The 25,914-nt window shown below is 30.7% G+C and overlaps 2 protein-coding genes across 6 annotated transcripts in view; one reads left to right on the top strand and one right to left on the bottom strand.

Moving 5' to 3' along the window:
• Nucleotides 1–25,914, top strand: part of LOC117175525 (gonadotropin-releasing hormone receptor) — a 355,246-nt gene that overhangs the window by 147,800 nt on the left and 181,532 nt on the right. The gene's annotated exons all lie outside the window — the stretch shown is intronic.
• Nucleotides 10,151–23,044, bottom strand: LOC117175519. Its single transcript, XM_033365227.1, has 2 exons — nt 22,578–23,044; nt 10,151–15,619 (listed from the first exon to the last, which is right to left on the bottom strand). The coding sequence occupies exons 1-2, from the start codon at nt 22,604–22,606 to the stop codon at nt 13,969–13,971; spliced, it is 1,680 nt and encodes a 559-aa protein (XP_033221118.1). The 5' UTR covers nt 22,607–23,044; the 3' UTR covers nt 10,151–13,968.

Genomic DNA, 25,914 nt, shown 5'->3' with positions numbered 1-25,914 from the left:
CAGTGTTTACGGTGTATCGTAATTTTTTTACTTTCATAAAAATGAATAATGTAATTAATTTTTAATTAAAAAATGGATCTTCATGGTTACAAAATTCTTTTTCGTTAAAAATATATTCATCTTTTTATTAAAAAATTCAACTATTTGGTTGAATGTTGAACTCTTCTTAAAATAATTTCTGTTTTGTGAAGATTCACCTTTTTGGCTTAAAAATATATAAAATTGCTAGGAAATAAAAATGTTGCGTAGCAAGTAAACTTTATTGCCGAAAATTCATACCTTTGGTTCATAATTAAACTATTTTAGTAGAAAATCCAACTATTTACAATAGTTATAAATCAAGCTATTCATTGGAAAATTTAAGTACTTGGTAGAAAATTATCTTTTTCATTCAAATGATATAATTTTGTGGATGAAAATTCAGCCCTTTTCAAGATAATTCGCCTTTTTTCTTCATATTTTTCACAATTTTGTTGAAAAAGTACATTTTTTTTTAATTTTCATGCATATTCGCCACATCAAAAGTGTATCGACAAGTAGAGTATTTGTATCAAATATCTGCAGACGTAATTGAATATTAAAAGAATTGATTTATTGTCTGCCAGTTTGTGCAAACCATGTTTTTTTTCAAAGAAAATCTGATTTCATAGTCATAATTAATGACTTCAGAAAGTTTGGTATGCTGAGTTTCGTGAAAATCTAAATTTTCGCTAAAATTTCGCCATTTTTTTCTCACCATTTCGTTTTTAGAAAAATATGGCACCAAAATCTTGATTAGCGTTCCAAAAAACCACAATCTTAGGTTTTATGCAAACTTACTGTAAAAAATGTTTCATTTCGTTTAAAAAAAATCTCACTCCCAAATTGTGACCAGCGATCCTGAAAATCCCTGCAATCATTTGATATAAATCATAATATACACGAAGATTCGAACTGTGTTGGCAGGAAGAATGTCAAAATGTTATTTACTATTTTAATGGTGTACCTGAAAAGTAAAAATCCAACGCGACAAGTGTGAGAGCAATAATTTAATACATTTTACCTATAAGTAAAAACGAAAAAATTATCCATTTCTTTTATCCTCTCAACTTCCTGAAGTACACATTTTGCTCTTATCGAAAACTTGTTTCTCTTTTGCTCTCAACCACCTATATGTGGCTCGCATTCGCGATCAGAAAGTTGCAGTTTTCTTTTCCCGCGCAGCCCGCAGGAGCCTCTCTTTTGCGTTAACGTGCTTATATCTGTTGTAGAAGGGGAAATTTAGGTACATTTAGTAAAGTCGGCATTCTCTAAAGTGTAAGAAAACCGTCATTACTTTATTTCTTAATCACAATTGACCTAAGGCTCCGAAATAGCCACGTATCCCTTGTTGAAAGTGAAAATATAGAAATCCTGTCTATTTTAATCATAATTTTCTATCATCAAGATAGAAGGAAGTAAGGAAAATGTATTCTATCTTATCAATTGCCTATCTATCATTATATCCACCTTTTAATGCAGATTGGCATAGGTCTATCTGAATCACCTTTTCTCTATACCTGCCACGCATGAAAATAAATAGTAACTAAATACAACGTATACAGGGATCATAAGGCCTTGTTTTAAGTTAGTCTCAAAGTTTTATATTTTCATCTCCAGAAGACGCTGGTGAATTAGACCCTAGCAGTTAAAGTCAGCACTACTCCCCTTTACATTTTACACATTACTTAATTATTTATCTTTATCTATTTATTATTCAACTGCAATAATTATGCTTTTTAGAGAGGAAGTAAATTTAAAATTTTATATTTTTAAGGCAAGTTTTGTATATCTGTAATCGTTAAAACCTACAGGTTTCGAATTTCTTACTTGCTAATAGTGTATTGCAAAATCACACATTTTTTAGGTTGTAAAATTTGAATTCAAATTTGCCCGCAGGTCAAAATATTATTATAATACCGAAATGCCCACGAAACACACACGAAAATCATCTACTTTTGTATACGATTATTAATACAAACAACGAGAAAACACCCGCGTCTTATTTTAGAGATAGGCTGATTAACTTTTTTTTTAGTCAATTTGTTCGAAATACAAGTAAACCAAACTCTCGTTTTCGGTCAAGTTTCGGGGATCGCCCTCAAATGTCCTTTGACTCGTTTCCAATTGGAATGTATATCTACATACATAATGTCGCAACCGCTCTCGCCCTACTCCCCTGAGAAACTGCGCGAGCCAGCAATTCTAGGAAGGCTGAGAACGGGGTGACTGAAAGCGAGAGTTTGGTTTTCACTGTAAAAAAAGATTTTTGTAAAATTACAAAGTTTTGGAAATTAACGTATTGTATCATTGTAAATATCACAAACTTCACTGTGTGATTTTACAAAAGTATGTGAAATTACATCCTCTAGCGATGTAAATAACAGGACCCTCGAATAGCAGTGTAATATTACACACTCGATAAAAATAAGATTACACATTCCCTCGTACGAACTTTACATTGAGAAGGGAAAATTCAGTCGCAGCGTGTAAAAATACCATGCGTCAGTAAAATTACTTTCCTGTGATTGGAAATTACATCGAGATTTTTAATTTTACAAAAGATATTTTATTTTACCCTGGCGGAAATTGTAAAATTTTTTATTTATAATTAATTTTAAATTTTAGAATACTTAATCATATAATATGTGAATATGAAAGCGTCTCTCGTGTTCGTTGTTTATTGATGCTTTCATCCCTCAGTTTTTGAGCATTTTTATTCTTAATGTGAGGAAATTGTCACCTATGTTCAACTTCTTTGACAGCTTTCACACAAAAATAGACCGAATTCGAGCTATTCCTATTTTGCTTTTTACATTTTCTGCTATTGGAACGGAAAAATATGCGGTTATTCAAAACGTATATTTCATATTTTTGTTACGGAATATTTAAACATCAAAAAAATACCCATAGTATCTTATGTGTTTTAGGTAAGTGGTAACGTGCCCGGCTTGTGTTTCTTCAATCTGCATGAAATTCTACGAAGTTTGAGCTTCGAGTGTTCGAAACCTGTCGCCGTGATAAATTTTATTTTATTCTTTCACATAATGAATTTTACATTTTCGGGTTTAAAATTATTGGCCGAATTGGAATATCACAACAGATTCGTAAAGTTACTCCGATACACGAGGGTCCTTTTATTTACATCCACCAGAGATGTAAAATTTAATAGATTTTTTTACAGTGTGATTTATATAATTATATTTTTATGTGCATTTTTTACTCCAAAAACTGTTGACAACGGCTCCATGTTAATGTTCTTTAGTTTATAGTATAACTCCTTTGCTCTAACATCAATTTTTGATCCCGATTTAGTCCAAATATCGACATTATAGAGCACTTTAGTGAATAGATTCCTAATTCAACCAAAAAATCCTATGAGCATCACGTGAAAATTTGTAAAGGATACACATCATGTCAGAAATTTATGTAATAGGAAAACTTTTTTATGGACAAGAGAATAAAAATAATTGTTGAAAGTGAGAAGAATGCAGAGTGTGTTTAGTGAATAAATATTAGAGACCGTAAGTAAAAACTGTTACAAATTCTAAGAAGTATGTGATTTTATAATTAAGAAGCCAGGTGAACGTATGGGTGTAATTTGTAATGGGGTCTACGGTATAAGTGAAAAATTGAAGTAGTTCGCCGTATAATGGAAGATAGAGATAAGGAAAAATTAAAACATAAAAAGGTTTGATAATTAAAGCAAGAGTAAAAGCTGGTTTTTTGTAAGGAAACAAGATGGCGGGTACATAAAATGAGTATTTAGAAAAATGTATAAAGGACAAGTGATAGGTAGGAAAGAGAAAATGTTGTTTTTGAAATAGGCAGTGCAATAAAATGTCGAAGAATGATGTAAGCTTCTGATGAATTTTTGGTAAAAAGACAGGGCGATTTGACATTTAGAATTGTAACAATTAGTGATAAGATCTATTGTGCCATGATTGGAGAAAACACCGTTAGTTGCAAAAAATCGAGAAATGTGTTTTTTATATAATTGGAATCGTGAATAAAGGATGCACCTAATTAATAAAATAATTTGTTGAAATTGTTAATAACTTTTTAAATCATTATTGCTAAATTTTGGAAAAACGCCGTTTATTGAGATTTTTGGCGAGTCCTGATTTGGAAGAGAGCCGTAGCTGGCCGTTAACTACAGGCTAAAATCATGGACAGCTGAATACGTCACAGAAAAATTCGAGAAAAAACCGCAACGGGCAATTACGGACTTTACTAAATTATCGGGCGGTGATCTCGAGCCTTGGTGATTTTGAAGAAGTCCGTACGCGCTTACGGCGTTCTCCGGAATCTTCGAACCCCAAGAAAAACAGTCTGTGATTCGAGAAACGCCGTAACTGCATTTATTTTGAGCTTCGAAATTCTTTTGCCGTGAACGGCGTTTTCTTAAATCGCGGCAAACCTGTTTCTGAGGTCCATGATTCGATGAGAGCCGTAACTGCCCGTTACGGCAATTAGAAAATTAGAATCCGCGATACACGCGAAGAAAGGTTCGAACAGTTTCCGTTGATTTTCTCGGCTTCATTCATTTTGCAGTTAACGGTGTTTTCTCAAATCACGGTAGCATTTTTCTATATTAGCAAAAAGGGACTAGATGATTCACCACACATTGTCTCGCGTCGCTGCTTACTGTTTCACTCGAAATTTTCCTATGTAGAGTTAGTAGTATGAAGATGTCAGTTGGGTTATAATAGGAATAAAGGAAATGGTATAGACGGAAAAATTAGTTTTAATTAGAATAATTTAACAATAACAGAATTTTGTAGAAGAAATATTATTTATTTTAGGCTTATGATTGAATAAAAAATGTTTATAAATAAATTCTAACAAAACTTGTTTTCCTGTAGAGGTAAAAATCAAGTAGCTAATAGGAAGCAAAATTATATCCCAATTCCTTTTGCTTTATCTTCTGTAGCATTAAAAAGCATTTACTTTATTTAAAAAAATGATATTAGAGGGCGACTACATGTAATAATAGCATCTGACAGGGTGAGTGCTGGCCATCCACGTAATAAGTCATATAAAATTTTTATAAAACTTTAATATTTTTTTATATACTTCGGTTTGTTTTATTCACCTATTATACTCATTCTAAAATCATCATCTACAGCAGTGGCGACGTTAACTCGCGAATGATTTAGCGACATCGCAGATTAAAAATTATTGGGTACTTAATCTCTTTTATATTAATATCGTTTTAGCACAATCAGTTAATAACCACTTAATCATGAATTTGGAAATAAATAATAATCATAAAACATGTCAAAACCGCTTTAAGTTACCGGAGAACGATTTGGCTTTGCAGATTAGAACATCTTAAAAAACAGCATAATTTATAATAATATTTTACAAATTTACGGGAAAATGCTATTCAATGACGTACTAAATTTCCATGTTTCTTATATTTGTAACTGCGTTTTTATTTTTAAACTAAAACAGAACATATCCGTCAGAACCACCTGCGTTGGTATATTTTCTATCGCTTACCATAATTTCCGATAGATACACCGAAAAAAATGAATGTTCAAATGTGACATCTGGATGTTCAGTATTAACATATTTTATATTTAACTATGGGACAACAATAAAGATGCTCAAAGTGAGCATTTGCAGATCTTAAAAAGTGAGATGTCACTCTCTAACATCCAAAATGTTCTACTGAAGTATCCGACATAATACATGTATGGTTATGTCGAATAACGCCTGAAAATATTTGAGTTTATCTTATTTATGATAAAGTGTATTAAATGTCGATCAGATAATACATTCAGTCAGGTTGAGGTCAGGTTCAGTCAGGTTTAACATACAAATATTTTTACGCGGAACATCTCAAAAAGATAGTAAATGTTTGGCATCAATATCTGAATGTTTCCATTTTTTTCCAAAGTCACAATATATCAAAAATTTTGAGCAGGCAGCGAAGTTTAACTTCATTAATTACAAATCTGATATTGTTTCTCCATCCCAAAAATGATTAATAACAATACAAAATACGAAAATTAAATTATTTTAAGTTTCATTTTGAGACGCATGAAACTTCTTTGCCTAATGTTTATTTGACCAGAATTCATATGAAAGAATTAGCTTTAATTTAAAGTTTTCACATTGTAAAATGCCGATCATCAAACATACGTTAGATCACATATAGTTTTCAGTTCATAAATGAGGGTAAATGGACATTGAGCAAAATAGAGATTGGGAATTATTCATGCTCCTCTTGTAACATTATTATTTTTCGAGGAAAATTTATTTTTGATACTCATTAGGATTAAAGGCCTTACATAAATCAAAGTATATTTACTTTATATATTTAGTAGGTCAACTTGAAAAAGTAATACCTCTCAAGTAGCTGTTCTTATTTTTACAGTCGTTTACTGCTCCTTGATTTTGCTGCTGATTGTTAATTAGTTGGATTCATTTCGTAGATCAAGCTACAGTACTCAAATTATTTTTAACTCTGAATGCACCTTTGTTTATATACGTAAATGAAACCTGAGGTCTTGAGGTTCTTGCACCACCTTCATTCATTACGAGATTGGAAAATATCGAGAACGAAGAAAATTATTTTTAGAAAAGCATCATATTTTATACCATTCCATATTAAATAAAAGATTTGCTATGACATGAAAGAGACTGTATTAAAGAAATCGAAATTAGTGTTGCCAAAATTTACCGACATCTAAAGCATTCGGGGATTTTTGTGTGTGGCTAACTTGAGGAAATGACGTTTTACTCTCCAAAAAAATAGGAAGAAATCTTTTTGAAAAAATCTTTAAACTTATGTTGTATCGCCTTTAATTTATTTACTAAATAAACCAAAAATAAATAAATAGCCTTTGGCTTATTAGGCTTATAGGCTTTGCAAATGAGTATAAGAAAGTAGAAGAAATTTAAAAAATTGAAATCTTTGTGCATTATCTCATAATTTAAACATGTAATTAAAGAAAAATAAACTTTAAACATTTTTCTGAAAATACCAGAAAAAATATATATTGCAATTCTACATAATAACAGAACAAAGTCATTGAACTAATTCTGTAAGGATTGATTACAAAAAAGTGAAAATTTCAGTATGTTCATAAACGATGTTCTTAGGTAGTGTTTGGCGATTATGTTACAGAGCTCTTATTAGCACTGTTTCGGAGCAGCATCTAGATTGCAATTTTGTCGGAGGGTTGCTGAAAAAAAAGAGTGCGATACAGGTCATTATTGTATCATGTAATTTCAGCATGTCGTTTCATACTGATAAATTCACACTAGAAAGCAATCACTTTTTTAACACACTTTAATCACATATAGTTATTTCTCAACGTTGTGTATTTTTAAATTTTGACCATTTTTATATGTTAAGTTTTACCTCAGAAAAAACAAGGAGATTTGTTTCTAACTTTTTGACAGATTAAAAATTTAACGCATAAGCGTAGACTGACTTCAGGTGACTTTATGTGAATTCAAGTGACTTAATCGTGCCAGTAACTTGAGCGAAGATGTACACGAAATTTCACAAGTCATTAATCCGTTTGAAAAAATTGCATGAATATTTATCTTTAAAATGAGCTAAGAGAAACAGCCGTACTCATATTACTGGGCAGAACTGTAATTTGATATGAAAATGTATTCCAAACGAGATTTTATATCATCAATGTCAATACACCCGTTCGCTAATAGGACCATTAGAAACATCAGTGCCTCTAATACGACAATCAGCACGTCACATGTCTGATTACCATTGTCGAGAACGTCTGACCGAACGACAATTACGAACGAGATGGAATTCAGCGCAGAAAAGTCTAACTGTAAAATGAAACTCATATGCCCGGAATTTTGCCAAAAATGCATTATGAAATATTTGAATGTACTCCCCATCTTTTGCCAGAGAAACAAATGTTACATAAAAAATATATTCCGAATTATTTGAACAATTTTTTTATATATTTTTGTAACTAGTTGACGTTAAGTTATTCTAATTGGAGCCATCTCGTCATTCCTATCGTTCATTGAATTCTCTCTTTCTTCACGTCTTTCCTTTTTATAGTTGTAAAAATACACAGATTAACAAAATAAGACCTATACGTATTATTTCAATGGGATATGCTATTTGGATGTGCCAATCGGAAGGCATAAGAAATTCAGGGACAAAGAGATATTTTGAAATGATTTGTGCGTTTATTTTACACTATTAATAAGTCGTAGTTAACGTACCTCCGAGTAGGCCCTATGTAAGTCCCATAATTTAGAGTGTATTTCTCATACGCAGTAAAAAATAAAAAATTTGATGTTTATACAGAAAGAAATTATTATCTCTATTGAAAAAAGCTTAAAGACCATTTTATAGGTATTTTTTAGACAAGAAATTTCGTTTCATTCTCAATTAAAAATTTTTCATCGCAAAAAACCATCAATATTGGTGGTACAGGACTGGCTAATTAACTCTTGAAAGAACTTGACCTGTCTCTTTGGGCCGACAAACAGTGTACTAAAATAAATTCTGATTATGAAATTTTGTGGAAATTTATCATGTCGCCAGGCTACAGACAAATTACAGTTTGATCTTCTACCATCAAATTTGAGGATGTAAAAATTGTCAGCTATTGTTCTAATATGGCAGTAGAGAAATAATATATGTTTCATTTACCTTCGTTTTGCTGAAAAATAAATTTTTTTCTTTTGAGTGATCAGAAAGCACGATATAATCACTCTTGGGGTCAACAGTTTGCCTTATCAACTGAGATATGTACTATATTGGTCTTTAATGATTAAAGCAATTTTACGTCTTATAATTTTAAAGATTTCCCCGGATATTTTCCCTTCATTGGCAAATATAATGCACCCTTTTTATTTAAAAGAATTTTGTCAAATTTTTACATTCTTATTATTTTTGATTGAGAAAGTATTAGAATTTGCCGAAATTTGACACTACAGTTTTCAAACGGATCTCCACGTTTTGAAACCTCCTGAATCTGAAAATCGAGTTTTGGCTATGGCATCTGTCTGTACGTCGGTTTGTCCGGCCATTCATCCGCAAACATGATAACTCTCGAAAAAATCAATATGAAAACTCAAAAAGTTCAAGTATTTTGAAAATTTTTAGGAACCTTTTTTAAGATTTAAAAATTGTATATATACACGGAGAGAATATTCAAGAGTTTAATTCATAGAAGCACCTGATTCAAGAGTTACAATTATGAGATCTGAGAGCAAAGGAGCGTGGCCCAACGCCTAAAGCTTCCAGACGTATGCTTTAAAACCAAGGGTTCCGAGATCTTTGTCCACGTGCCTAAGCGTAATAAAATCAAGGAGCAGCGTCGTGAAAAAATCTGCCGAAATTTCTCTCCGTGGGGCTATTTGTAGTACTTAGAAGGCCAAAAAATGTATCCTAATGAATTTTTCCATAAAAAGAAAATTATCAGAATTATAGTATTTACCAAAATTAAAAAACAATCGAAAATAAAAATTTTAAACCAAACAAGGCACGATATGAAAAACATTCAAAAGAAGAAACATGTTACTTTTTAAAAGCTCTGAAAGACTATCATATCAACTTTTTGAATTAACTTGAAAAATCGAAAATTTAAATTTCGACCGCACAAAAAATAATGAAAAATAAAGAATTCCATTTTGTGATCAAACGATGCAAAATACGCAGAAAGATGAATTAACAAAAATTATGTTCACAAAAAATATCTACAAAATTTGTTAATAATCACTTCTTGATAAACACATCGCTTTTACTTTATTCGTGGAAAATAACATTGAAAATGAAAAATATTAAATTCCTGGAAAAGAATACACAACTTACGAAAAAAATTTGTAACAATCACTATAACACATATACTTTCTATGAATTATTTTTTGATAAGATGCTTAGTTTTAGTCTTAATCATAAGAACGACATTAATATTTGTTATAATTTATAAGATTTTTTATATATTCATTATTTATTTTGCAGAATTCTAGAAAGTTTCTTTTAAACATTTAACAATGGATCTCGTAATTTTTTTTATTTATAGAAATTTGGATGCATAAAGTCCAAAATTCCAATTTTAAATCAATAAGCGACGCAAAATATGGAAAAATTATTTATTTCAAGGTAGTTCATAAAATAAATATACATTTACGAATGTCTGTCAAAAATCGAGCGTGTAGCGCGAGTATTACGATGAGAATGTGTACCTCAAAAACTATAGAGCTTTGAGTAACTTCATCTTTAACTAAATACATTCAATTAGGTAGAAAAATTTAAATCATTTTTTGTACAAGAGAACTTTTTGATATCGCAAATTTGAGCATTCCAAGTGCAATGGATAAATACTCGATCGCGAAACGCGATATGTACGTTTATCGCGCGCGATATAAAAAGATTGTTTGTATTTTATTGGCGATATGGCGACAACTGACTTTCAATATATTATTATAAAGTTTTCTAAAACATTTAAAAAATTGAAAAATTAGTAGCAAAGAAAATAACATTTGTTGACGTCCTTAACTTAGAAAATTATCTTTTATTTGATGGATAAGGGCGCTAGAAAATTTCTTTGTGAAGTTGCGACTGGCTTAAAATTATGATTCATTTTATGGATATAAATTTTCTTATATTTAAAGACACGATAGAAAGATTTTAATTCTTATTTAAATTCAACGACCATGTATATAGAAACCCTCTACTCTTATTCTAGGTAGATAAATAATTTTGTGTCGTTTTTGGGCTTTCATTTGCCATCATAAAAAAATCCTTTGGTCAGGATGAGTATGGTAAGTGTACTGGTTTCCGGACTCGTATCAGTGATCGAGAGATTATTTATTGTTATATTATTTAAAAATTTGAATTATATGAAAGAGATTGGTAGTCATTTTCCAAAAAATTTCTGAAAATTTGCAAAATATAATACTTTAATACCTAAATATATTACTTTCATTGATTCGTGTTTGTATACTTACATACTTTCGAGCTCTTAAATTTTTATTATTGTAAAATACAAAGTTTTAATACAAACTAGCATTTACAATATTTTTCAATAATCATGAAAAAAGTGTTCAATTATGAAATTATTTAACATAATTTCCATATAGAATTTCTAATGACTTGATTTTTTGCAATAATAAAATTTCCATATTTCTTGAAAAACTCTTTACATTAAGAAGTAGTAAAAGAAGCAAATTGCGATAAGAATCTGTTGCGTTACCTAAATCAATTGCCGAGCAGTCGGGAGTGCTAACCTCTGCGCTAAACCGAAAAATTGAAACTCTATGAAAAAGCCATTCTCATAAGCTACAGTTCACAAAAGTTCACAAAACATTTAAAATAAACTAACTGTTCACGGAAATATAAATAAAATAATTTCTAAATAAATAGTCTAATTCGACTACAATTTTTCCTCGTGTAATATTTGATTATTTCGCGTTTTTGGCCATTTTAAAAGCGTTTTGTTTTTAGATGTTTTGGACTATTCTACAACGATTAAGACATACATGACCGTTTATAATGAATTAATATAATGCATTAATTACATTACAGTGTCTTTTTATTAAAAATATCAACAATATATCAGTTATTTTCACTCTAAACGATATTTCAACAAAATTTTACGGATTTCAAAAGTTTTGAGAGACTTCCAGTGATATGAAAATATTTTAACAGATTTATAGGGATTTGCAGGCATATCGAGGAACTATGAAGTATTTCAAATAATTACAACATTTTACGGAATTTAGCGTGATCTCCTCAGTTTTTTTAGAAATTTAGTGAGACTTCGTGGGATTTTATAGGATTTTAAGGGACTTCAGGAAGCTTAATCAGCTTTTACGGCATTTCAAGGAATACCGTCGATTTGTGATGGAGTTCTTTCGGTTTCGAGACATTTTAATTAATTAAGAACGATTTCCGTGGATTACAAAGATTTTAATGGTTTCAAGTTATTTTAAGAGATTACACGAAATTTCGAAATACTTCAAAAGGTATCAGGAATTTCAATTCTAGAGATATCATAGTATTTTCAAGAATTTTGAAGGATGCCATGGGATTTTAATGTGGGCTTGATGATTTGAAGAGATTGTTCGGGATTTCATGAGATTTTAAAAGATTTGCAAAGGCTGGAAAGAATGTTAAATGCTTTTAACGTAATATAGGATATTTAAAAGGCTTTTGATATTACGGGATTTTTAACGACTCCAAACTGTTTCCACAGATTTTAGAGGATTTCGGAAGATTTCAGAACATTTAACAGAATTTCAAGCAATGTTCGCACGATATAAAAGATTTTGAAGGATTTCGAATAATTTGAATAGATTTTCAAATGTTATAAGTGATTTGAAGAGATTTGGAAACGTTCCTGTTGATTTAAAAAATGCAATGAATTTTAAAACGACTTCATAGCTTTCGAAAGAAGCTCGAAAGGTTTTGATATATTTTAAGGAATTTTAAGGATTTTAATAGATTTTTAGAGATTTTGAGGGATGTATATGGAATTTAGAAAATTCCAAACCTTTTTTCGGATTTCGAAAGATTTCACAGAATGTCAAAGAATTTTCAAAGATTTCCAAGGTTCCTTATCGGTTTAAAGAATTTTCAAGAGACTTTGTAGGATATCCATGAAATTCAAAGGATAATAATTTAATGCGTTTGATCGCGTAAAAACGTAATTTTAAATTTCGCAGAAGGTTTTAATTAGCCCATTTTAAAAATAATAGTTGTACAGAGGAAACTTTCGGAAGAAATTATTTTTACTTCTCTGCCCCCTTAATTAAAAACTCGTAAGATTTTTCGGTCCTTCTTCACCAAAAAGTCTTCTGTAATTAATTTTTAAAAATTTGTAAGTAGATTATTAAAATATAATATAAATTTCTATTAAAGTATGATATTTTTATATCTAGCATAGATATTTGTCTTTATTTGTCTGATTCGCCCAGAATTTCTCGTTTTCTCTTTGAAACCCGTTAAACTTTTTTTAGAAATCTCAAAATTGACAAAATGGTGGTGGTTGTTCTGAAAATATTCAATAAATTTACTCGATAACCTCACTGTAACTTTTTTCTTAATTTTTTCCTATAATCAACTTGATGTAATGAATATATTCAATGATAAACTGCCCTGTGTTCTAGCCTTAAAAAAATGTTTGTATGAAACACGAAAATTCCCGTCTTTTGCCGAAACAACATCAGATTTAAAAAATTCGAAGGAATAAAATTGTTTCTCTAAAACAGTTATAGAGAAATGTCTCTTCATTCTTCTATCTCGCTTTGTTTTTGAAATTTTTGTGACAATATGAAATTAATTTTACCGAAATCTATTTGATTCAGATATAAAATTTTATAGGATAATAAAAAATGGTATGCATATTTTCGCAAACATATTCTTATTCTTTTTGAGAAACAACATATATTTAAGTAGCTTCGATAAGTGCTTCGATCTAACTCAATAATGCCACTAATAAAAATGTTTGCACTTATTTATTTAAACTCAAGATAAATATAATTTTTTATAAAGTCAACAACAAAATCGTAGGCAATTTCTAAAAATAAATTACAATAAATTATCAAACAAAATTTTAAACATATTTTAAGTAAACCTATATAATTTCCAGTCTAAGCTAAGATTTTATTAATTTTTATATATTTGCCCCTAAAGCATCCGAATCTATTATTGATGTTTGGAAGCATATGTTTTCTGATTTTCCATTCTATGCAATTTGATACATAAGATGGTCAATTAGATGGATATTGTGTTTCTTATAATACTTTCTGAAAATAAACTTATTATTTAAAACATTGCGTGATGCGTTTAAAGACCCCCCCCCCTTTATTTGGGGGTCACATGGTTTATGGACGCTCCCTTTCTAAACTACTTCTGCCCGCCAATATTCACCACATTCTTTTCAGTATCAGGGACCTGACTAATCGTAATTTGAACAGAATTAGGATTACTTCCAACCATAATCAGTTCTCCATTGGATACAAATTTTTACTCGAAAATTCTGTACTAAAACGCGAACTTCCTTTATTGGAGAATTGATATTTTAAAAAGTTATCAAATAAAATATACATAGCAAAAAGAAAATATAACACAACGACAAAGCTCCAGAGCCAAATATGGGTACATACTGTCTTAGTATTTTTTTTCATAACGTCTAAAGCAGTACCTCTTATTCTTAAATCCTTCAGATCTAAATATGCTTTTCTACCAAAGTCAAATACGTCAAATTCCTTTAAATCAATTTTTAAATTCTTTAAATATTCTTCCACCCTATTTGCAACGTTTAATCTGAAAACTGTCGCTTGAGGTACAGCATTATTCTCCACATGCTTTTGGAAAGGTTTCAAGGTCACTCTATTAGAAGTTGCAACACAGGATGAATTCAATGTGATCCATCCAGAATTATTCAAGGTCATTTGAATACTTTGATCGTCTGAACAAATGATCCTTATTGAATCGTTTGAAGTGGTGAAGATCCATGAATTTTCATTATCCAATCTTTGCCAAATAGTCTCTCTAAACTTGATCAGTTTTACTGTACAAACCGATAAAAAATCGTCCCTGTGATTAGAAACCAAGGCACTCTCACAAGTATTTGGCAAATCTAAGTGGATCATCGTACTTGGAACTGAGCAGAAGATTCTTTCTTGCGATGTCTTGCAGTTTCGAATCTCATCTTCTTTAAATGGTATGTATGAGTGATGATATGCTTTTACAGCTATATAATCTTCGTTTGGTTCTACGAAGAAATAAGTATCCTGGTTTTCCAACTTCATGGGCCACGGGACCAATCTATAAAGCTTGTAGCTATCCTTTTCTATCATAGGAACTTCAAGGTCGTAAATCAAAAAATTCTTCGTGATGGATATTTTTAAATTACTGACGCTAATGATGTCATTATAATTGAGATCCTCGAGATGAAAAGGGACTACGGAGTTCTTAAATTTCTCTTTTGCATCTTTCAAAACTTTTATAAGAATTTTTGGTGTAAGAATGGTGGAATGAATTTCTCCCTTTTTCGCGAGAATTACTGCTTCTTCTAATGTATTCACTTCTGATTTCCATTGGTGAAACAAGTGGTTTACTTCTGTAAAATTTTCGGTGGTTAACTGATTATAATAACCTGCAGCATGAACAGAAATATGTTCCATTTTATCTGGAAATTTATATCCGAATTTATTCTCATAGATTTTAACATTGTACGGGTAAACGTATGACAAATAGTACGGCCCATGGATTCCTTCATACAAGTTGAAGTCTGCAGGTTCAAAATGTCCATACAAGGAAATTGGAGTTTCTTGGAATGGAAAATTATCCTTGTCTAGTTCTAAGTTTCTGAGAGAAGTATTCTTTTGAGAAGCTACTTTCTCTGGGATGGAAAGGTACGTAGAGCAGACTGATGCAGATTCTTTCGATGATTCAGAAGAACAAGACACATCAAAGTACACATTAAAGTTTAAAATATGGTTTAAATCGTGGTACATGATGATTCTGTAGACTTCTCTGGATATAGAAATGGGACCCATGTCCTGGAAATAAAGCCCAGTCTTTTCCTTGAAATTTCCTGTCGTGTAGTCACCATTGATGTTGCCAACGTTGAATATTATGCAGCTTCTGAAATACAAGAATTCTATTTTAGATTTCCGCTAAATAAATTATATGGTGTTTCTGGATTATAGTGACCATGAAAATCCCACTTATTTACTCCACATCTTTTCGGTAAAACAACTCCTTACACTTTTTTCACTTTTGCGGTAGTGTAACTCATTACAAAAACGAGGTCACTATTCATCCCAGTACGTATTTAAAATTGAGCTACATACATAAGTTGGAAGAGCCATTTTTGACAATCAGAATTTTTCCTAGGGCAAAATTAAGGGCATATTTAGGACTAATAAACACAACGTAGCTCCTGTTACACCCACCTGCGGCGCGGTGCCAATTGTCAGAAGGGAGGGATATTGAAGGGTTTCAGTGTAATTTGAATTGCTTTTAGAGTCCTTTGAGTTCTGCAGCATGCTCTCGATTCCTTAGAATTGTAATGTTTTTTTTGTAATAAAATTGCAATGTTTTGAATCCTGTTAAGGGCATGTGATACTTAGAAAATTATCAATTTTACCAGTGTTCGGTTCCCCTGGCTTTTTTCATACAATAATAAATATTCGTCTTACAAATTTTGGAAATGATAGCGAACATGCTAACAGAGACGTCCCAGAAATCTTCTTTTGTGGAATAATAACAAAAATATATATTTTGCTAAATTTGATTAATGTGTGTATAGAGGTTATGTGTATTACAATTCTCCCCAGCTTTACTTCCAAACTGCACAATATTTAGCCGAAAACTTGGGACACGCAAAAAAACATAGAAACTAATGCCCTTAACTAACCTTGTTTGTAGACAACTAAGAACATTTATTTAATAAATAATTTCTAAGTGGCTACCGGCAGCATCGGTACAATGGAGAACTACAGAATCGGAATAGGGGAAAGCTGAAAACCGATCCTAACCTCAAAATAGTGCACATGCATAACATTTTTAATCAGAAGATTACAATTTTTTGTTATTATCTCTAAAAAAATAGTTCAGAGATGTCCATTCTATCATTTTATAGCATCTCCGTATGCAGTTTTGAAAAATTTTAATTTTTGTGGACAAAAACCTGGGGAAAGTAAACCAGATTTACCACACGACAAAGTATTACATACCCTTAAAGATCTTTTAATTCTTTTGAGTATTTCAGGGTTTAATTTGATTTATTTTTTATTTTCTAAATTCTTCTGAAACCATGGAATTCTTTACAAATATTTTCAAATTCATTAACACTGTTCGACGTCTGAAGTACTATTCGATTATGGTGCAAATCTTTTTTTAATTCGACAGCATTCTGTAGAAGACTTATAATTCCTTTAAAATATTTTTTATTTTTTCAAACTTTTTTTCATTCTCAAATAATGTTTGGAATTCAGATTAAATTATTGTGAATTCCTTAGTCTTTTGAATACTCCAGAATTTTCTTTATTTCATAGAATTCATTTGAAATAACTTGCATTCTTGGAGATATTTTTTAATGCTCTTGACAAATTTAGGATATAATATAATATATTTTTTACTTTTTGAATTCTTCTGAAAACATGGAATTCTTTTGAACTATTCTCTAATTCATCAACTTTGGTCGAAGGTTAACTGCTAGCGAATTAAGATGCACTCGATTTTATTAATGAATTAAATTTCTTTAATTTAATGAATTTAAAACACTCTAAGCAATTCAAATTAATTCAGCGACTATTCTATATATTTGAAGAACATTTAAAAACCTTTTGAAGTATTAAAATTATTTCAAGTAAATTCAAATATTTATACAGATTTCTACAGAATAAAAAAAAGTGTATCGTATTCCAGTAGCAGTTCATGCGTTGGCGAAAATTGCTTGATTTAGAAATAGTTAAAAAGAATGTCACGTTTTCAAAAGAATTCAAAACATTAAAAATAGATCAGGCTATATCCAGAATATTTCAAGAAAATTTTTTTAAAATTTTGAAAGATTTCAATTGAACTTAAAGACTTCTACAGAATTTGGTAGAATTCAAAAATAAAGTTTTCATCATAATCCAGTAGTAGTTCATCCTTCGACCAGTGTTGATGTGTTTGGAAATAATTGTAAAGAATTTCATATTTGAAAAGAATTCACAAAATAACAAATTAATCAAGTTATATCCTGAATTATTCAAAAGAATTCTAAAAGAATTCAAAACCTAACAAATTATTTCTAAGAAATCGAGAGAGTTATGCGGAATTCATATGACTAATGAATCCAAATAATAATTTAACTTGTGTTCTGAACATTTCACGAGAATTCAAAAACCTTAAAAAAATTCAAATGATTTTAAGTCAATTAAAAGATTTATAAATCTCAATCTTTAAAAGAATCCAAAAGATTGCATGTAAAGTCTAAAAAATAGAGAAAATTCTGCAGAGTTCATCGTGAATTTTAAAGATTTTAGAAAAATTCAAAAAATTCTAATGTAATTCAAAGATTTCGACGGAATTCAACTGAATCAAGAAAAACGAGTGAATCTTAATTTAATAGTAATAGTTCACCGCTGACCAAATTCAGTGAATTTGAAAATAGTTGAAAAGAATTCCATGCTTTCAGAATAATTCAGATAAATCAGAACATTTGATTGAATTTTAGATTAATGACGGTTACTGATTATTTGCAATAATGTACGAATTATCGACGCTCGATGTTTATTATAAAAATGACAAATTTTTTAAAGGAAAAAAAAGAAAAATTATTATTACAATATTATCGTAGATTTATCTTCGGTACCAGTAATTTTCCATGTAATTTTATAAATAGTCAAGCCATTACTATTATACCGAATAATTATGTGAATAATTATTTTCTGCAATTATTTTTCGTGAATACAAATGTAAATTTGCGCGGTATCGCGTAACGCGTTACCTGGCGCACCGCTGGTATTCGGGCATATTTCGTACGGTCTTTTGTTTTCTCGCCAGTGAATCTGTTCGCAATTCACAATCTTAAAAAATCTTTTTTAATGTTCCCTGCCATGTTAAATAAATTTTCGCTTTCTTAAAAACAGTCACATGATAGTTCTACTACTGTCTTGAAAATATAATTAATTTGTGAAAAATTCAACTATTTTATTAAAAATCTAATTATTTTGTTAAAAATTCAAACAATGTGTTAAATATTTGCCTTTTTGAGATAAAAAATTCGGTCTTTTAGGTTGAACATTAAAACTTCTTCTGTGAAATTCGTCTTTTTGGTTTAAAATTAAACTATATAGCAGAAAATGTAACTGTTTTTGGTTAAAATTTATTCTTTTTTGTTTAAAAATTCGACGAAATGCGACGTATGCAAAGTCTGTTAAAGTATTATTTGTATGTGTTTTTGCTTTATGGTAAGCTTTTATCAAATGAAACCGAAGAAAAATCTTTGACTTAAAGGTATGTTCTCGTATTTTGGACATCACAATTTGAGAAGGGGGTCAAGCTTCTGTGATGATCTGAGACGAAGGTGGAGAGGGTTGGAAAAAGCATTCAAAATAGCGTGACATATTTGGATTCAGCGTGGAAAACTACTCTGAGAATGGCACGATGGGTAAAAAGGACCCCAAGAAATTTTTCAGCTCGTACTGAACTCGAGAAAATGGACCACGAGTCGACTTTTAAAAGTAATTGATATCACTAACTAAAGTTAAAGTGGGTTAGTATAGGGCGGTAAACGTCAGCATCACAGAAAAAGCAGAAGATAAACTTTACATCGCTTTTCGACGAAAGATTTTTTGAAACAAAAATTAACTTCACAGGATAAACTTTACACAAATATCGGTCAAACTTTCTTTTGTTTTTCCATGACAAACACATGTTTCTTGAAAGATGCGAAGTCGACTAAACAAAACTTTATCGCTCTAAAAAATTTCCTGCAACAAATTTTATTCTTAGTTTCTTCTGTGATATCTTGGGCACCCTCTCAAAGTAGAGCTTGTAAAACTTGGAGTATTTAATAACCGTGGTGTCGTCAGTGAGAAAAAAGTGATTTTTAACAAAAAATTGTGCCACTGATATTAGTAATTTTCGAAAAATTTCCAACGTAAGTTTATCATCTAAAGTGAAATAATTTTTTTCATTATTTCATAGTAACTTGCTCTTGTAGATGGCCTACAATTTACGGCGACGCTTGCTTCGTAAACAAGGAATCGCTTGAATTCGCCCGATGTGCCATGAACACCGCGCATGCCTTTGCAGCGACTGTATAGGTTTGAAAGAGTAATTACAACTTTGAGAAACTGTTTTTTATGTTACTTTTGTATTTTTTTATATTTCACTATTTTTTTGAACCCAAATAAAAATAAATTGATGTGATGATGTTTTATTTGACCATAAAATCGAGTTTTAATTTTGAAAAATAAATATCTTTTTTGAAAGCATCAGTAATACATTAACTTTTTTCTTAAAGTGTAGTATCTCAAAAGTATAATCCTGAATTTTTATGCAAAAATATTCAATAACGGCTGCGCGTGACACGTTTGAACACGTGGGGTGCATAACACACGTTGTACCATTCACGTGATATAATAGAGTTGTGCCAGTTACGGGTTACATTGCAAGTCTTTAGAGGCTGCTGCTTATTAAACTAAGAGTTTTTGAGAATTGAAACGATCGGAAATCGAAATGAGAAAATTTGAACTTAAATAGAATAATAATGTTCAACTCTAGGCCATCTAAAGTAAACATCCCAGTAATCGTGACCATAAGAGATTTTATTGACTTCAAATACAGTGAAACTCTTCTATAGCACTTATTGTGGAGCTGGCGGTGGGTGGGAACTAACTCATTATAGCCTGCTCCACTTTTGTTTGTTTACGCTTGAGTGCTCAGCTGAGTGGCAACCGCAGCCCCCGCGAACCTCGCGCAGCTCCTGTTACACCGACCTGTGGCGTGGCATCAATTCTCGGAAGGACTGTAGAAGGGAGGGCTATTAAAGTGATTCACTCTATTTACAGAATTATTTTGAAAGTATCATTTAAAAAATAATTGGTACTGATAGAAGCACTAAACATCCTAAGATATTATAAAAATTGTATTTACATTATATTTAATATTACTTTTTATTTATAACCAATCAAAAGTAAAAAAGCACCAATATCCCAGTTATCGTGATTTCCAAATCTGCCATTTACTAGTAATCGTGAGTCGTTATCCCAGTCTTCTAGAAAAGGGTTAAGTTTTGTTTGAAATCAGTTTTTAGCGATTTATAAATATGTTTCAAGTGTACTTTTGTATTTTAACTACACTTTAATGACATGAAATATGACATGAATATACTTGAATTTCCTTCCTTTTTAAAATAAAGGATGAAGAATAATATTAAGTTTTATAAAGACATATAAGCTAAATTTGATACTATAAAATGGCTAAGTACAATATAATACAAAAAATTATACATTGGTAATTTGTATAATTAACCTTTTTGCCACAGGAATTATAAACACAAAGACGAAATTTTATAAATTGCAGTGACTACAAAAATTATGTGATTTTGGAGACTATTTTCTGTTTACGCGTTGTCAAAATATTAAAACTATCAATAATTATATCACTATCACACATTTTTCTTTATGTTATGCAGTACAGATTAATGTTAGCTAATGAAAAACTACTCCATAAATAATAATTTCATCGAAAAAGGATCATTCATTAAATCATTATTTGTAATGTAATATGGAAATAAAATTTTGACAGAGTCGTCCTTGTTTTCGTAACCGATCACGATTATCCGAGCAACTACGCTTTTGAAACGTCCCTATAATCGTAACCAATATTTCTCGAACGAGAAGGTACTGAATGAAAAATTTACTTAATTTTATGAAACAAAAATTATTTTTAAATTTAAACAAAATCGTTTTCGTCTGCATCAAGTAATTTCTTGACATATTAAAAGCTTAAGCAACGAAACGCCTTTGCTAACCTAAATGTTAAGCTATTTTTCACGTTTCGTGATTGATCGCCACCTGCAATATAAATGACTTTTTTCTATTCATGTGTACTATTTGTATCCAAAAACAAATTTGGATTCCACAAGAAGCACTGTCCAAGCTTGTTTAAAAATATTTTAGATTAAAAAATCTGTAATTCAAAATATTTTTCAACTTTAAAAAAAAGGCGTTTAGTAATTTCTGAGTGAAAGATTCCATATAAAAGAACAAAAAGTTTCTTTGCCAGCAATTGTGCCTTTTGAAAAATAAATTGACCGGTAATATTTTCTTCATTGATGCAACATTTTTAAGATGTTTACAGATTCAAAGTGATTGAAATAGAGACTTTGGTGTAGTAAACCTTCAAAGTTAAATCATTCTAAAATTGTTGAAAATTATATGATATATAAGTTGAATCTTTAATAAATTAACGAACTCAAACTTAAAGCTCTAAAAATAAAACATATTCGAACCTTGTTTAACTATTCTACTAGACCTTGGGTCAAAAAGTCCCCAGGACTTATATTTTGAACATATATTTACTTTAAAGCATGGCTCAGCATAGAGATTACTGAGCCACCTAGTTAAAAATGTCAAAATTTGAAGGTTTTTTCATGACTAACTGATTTTTTATCAAGTTTTTTTATACTTTAATATTTATTTTTTGACAATACTATTATCCTAATATATTAAGTAATAGTTCAAGTGTATTAATTTTATAGGATCAATTTGACACAGTGTGTAGTGCATCACAATTTATAGATTCATAGACAAAAGATTAAAATCGAAAGTTCAAAATTAGTAACTTGAAAATCAATTATAAAGCGTTTGCATGCAACGGCAACACCTTCAGGTTGTTTTGAATGAGAATACAATGCGAATAGAACGCGAAAAACAAGTGGACACATAGGAGCTTTAATGTGGACAAAGCGAATGAATGAATAAATAAATAGATTCATAGAGAATAATTATTAATTGATTTTTTGTATGCGTAAATTATAATAAAAGACATACATAACTAATGAAAATTTATTCAATTATAATAATATATAATGCGTACTTACATGATTATATAGAAAGTCTTCATTTTCATTTCATTCCAGCAGACCTGGGTTCAAGATGTATGAAAGTTTAAAGTTATAAATAACCACGTTTATAATTAAAAAATTTTAAAAGAAAGTTTAAATAATTTGTTGACGACTAATTATGCATCTGCTTAAATTGAAGAATTTATTGGACTGAGCAAAATAAAGTACAGATAGTGGACTATATTTGTTAATGGAGGGGATGAATCCATGGAAATCCTTAACATTGTTAGACGTAAAATTGCTTGAATTATTGAAGACCAATACACTGCATATCATAGTTCAGATAAGGCAAACTCTTGACCCCAACAGCGAATATCACGTTCGTTCCGATGACGCAATGAAAAAGTTTCATTCTTAAGCCAAGTGAAGGTAAATGGAACTTATTTTAACTTACATTATTTACCTATACTGCAAATAATAGATGAGAATTTTTTTAGCGATAGTAAATTTTCTAAGTTTAGTCTGAGAGTTTATAAGTTCCAAAGATAACATTCTTTACATGAATATATTTTTTTTGTCCGACCCCCCTTAAAAACGCGCCGTTGCATGCACGTGAAGCAGGCGTAATGTGGCTGCTTCCAGCCTAGCGACGTTCGCACATGCGCACTCCGGCACCGGGCCGCCAAGAAACCTCACGCCCGCTACATGAAACTTTACGCCCGACCCATGGAACGTTACGCTCGCTACATGAAAATTTAGGCCTGCTACACATACACTGCAGCACGCTAGTTACAAGATTATTTTTTCATCTAACGTATGGCTTTTGATAGTCAAGAACAAAGAAAATCCTTTTACTGCTTCACATGCATATTTTCAAGTAGGGTAGGACAACAAGTAAGGTGTGTATCAAGGACTTACGTCTATTTTTTTTGTGTAACTGCGGCCCTCACGTCAAATGAGGAAAAATAGTCATACACCCTTGATACAAAATATACAGTTCCCTTTCCTTACATTGAAGCCGCCCGTAAAAAAGCCTAACTAATATTTTAATAAACCACCTGAGAATTAAATGGTATTCAGCAGTCGTATAGAAAAGCGTCATATTTTTTGCAAAAATCTGATTCGGCCATTTACCATAAAAAACATTGTACTCTTCAAACAAAATTCTAAAATATACAGATGGATTTTGATAAACGTTCAATTAACGGATCAAAACTGATGACGCATCTTTCATTAATTGCGTTTTTTTAAATCAAAAAGCGTATCTTCAAATTGATAAATAGATTTTACGTATGTATTGGAAATCACCACGCTGATATAATAATAAATATAATAATAAATATTTTTAATAAGAAATTAATAAGACGCATATTTCATTTCTTAAATTTCTTTCATGAAGAAATTATAAAATAAATAATCGCGTGTTTACTTTGATACATTTATCTGATATAATAATTGTTTTAAAAAAACGTATTTTTAAATTCACAAGTGGCCGTCGACTCGACCTTCATGTTGGTGTGGAACAGAGTTCATTAGGAATTCAATACTTTAAAAATGCCATCGCACTGTACTATAGTAGCGTTTGTTTGAGCACCAGATCGTTTCGGCGAGCTTCAATCATAAGCTTATGGTAGGTCTAGCGCAGAACTAAACAAAGGGTAGCTTAAGCAGCCAGATATCATGTGGTACCCTTACCTTGCCTTAACCCTTGCGTTGCCACCCAAACAAACTCACAGCGTCTGCCACCCGGGTACCTGAGTACACCGTCAACGAAATTGTTGTTAAAAGTCCATTGTAACTTGAAGTAACTATGTGTATTCAATCAATATTTAATTATTCATATTGTAGGAAGGTATTCCTATATGAATATAATAATTTAATAATTTACAGTGACCTTGTTAGTACTGAAACAGATATAAAACGTGCGCAGCTACATCGCAAATTTCTTGTTTCCGAGGAGGCTCGGTATTACGTCCAAGAATTCAAGAAAATTCAATTAAAAATGTGTGTATTTTGTTATTATTTATAAAATTATCCATATTTATTTCATATATTATCATAACAAACTTTATTTTTATGATATACTGTATGAAAATCATTCTTTTTCTGTCGGGGTACCCGGGTACCCGGGTGGCTCCACCGTGTTTTTTTTCATTGCAAGATATTTCAAACTAAAAAATTTCTAAAAATATGTGCAATGCAAATTTCGAAAGAAAATCAGTTAAATCATGTTGATCCGAGAAGCATTCGGCCTATCTTTATTAGAAAAAAAGTTATTTTTCAAAACGTATGCCGATGGGTACCCGGGTACCCGGGTGGCAACATAAGGGTTAAGGGCATGTAACACACTCAAATGCCTATGTTACCGTCCTCACTTTATTAGTTCACTGCATTTTTTTCTTAAGAACTGTTTTTGGAAATAAAATATCGGACTGAAACTTTGTAATGTATCAGAAGACCACAAAATACGTTGATGTGTTTCATTTGAGTAGGAATTTCACTAAAAACTATTTTTAAAAAAATCAAAACTAGGACCATTTCTGGACAAATTTTCTTTCTAACCTTAAAATATTTTGAAACTAAAAACTTTTTTTATATTTAAAATATTTGCAAGAAGTAACAAAAGTGTACATAAACGTAATTTACTGTCGGCTCTTGCGTTTCCCGACGTATGAGACCGATATATTACATATAAAAAAGTTCTTAGGTTCCAAAAATTTTGAGGTACAAAGAGAATATGTGAAGAAATGTTCCCAGTTTTGCTTTCTTTGATAATAATTTTTAGCGAAATTTCTACTGAAATGAAGTACATAAATATAGTTTATGATGTTCTGAAGCGTTTTCCAAAGTTCAGTCCGATATTTTATTTGCAAAAAAAGTTCGTATGTTCAAAGAGAATTACTTAAACGGATAAAGTGAGGTCGGCAATATAGGTATTTGATTGCGCCACATGCCCTTAAGGGCATGTGACACAGCTAAATACCTATATTACCGACCTCACTTTTTCGGTTCACTGAATGTTTTTTTAAACCTAAGAACTTTTTTTGTAAATAAAATATCGAGCTGAAACTTTGGAAGATTTATTAGGGTACAATAAAGTACGTTTAGGTACTGCAATTTGGCAGGAACTTCACTGAAAATTATTTCATCTTTTTTCTGAACCTCAACATTTTTTGAACGTTCGAACTTTTTTTATACATAAAATATCGGTCTCAAACTTTGAGAAATGCAAGAGCCGATAGAAAACTACGTTTAAGTACAAAGCTGAATTATAATAGATGTAAAAAAATATATTTCAACAATCAATTCCAACGGCATCAGCCGGTAACGTTGTACACGAAAATACGAAACCTGGCGGCCACTAGACGAGGCT

The sequence above is a fragment of the Belonocnema kinseyi genome, chromosome 1 (assembly GCF_010883055.1).
Source record: "Belonocnema kinseyi isolate 2016_QV_RU_SX_M_011 chromosome 1, B_treatae_v1, whole genome shotgun sequence".
Lineage (NCBI taxonomy): Eukaryota > Metazoa > Arthropoda > Insecta > Hymenoptera > Cynipidae > Belonocnema > Belonocnema kinseyi.
Note: the sequence above shows the minus strand (reverse complement) of the source record. Positions and strands in the feature narration are given on the sequence as shown.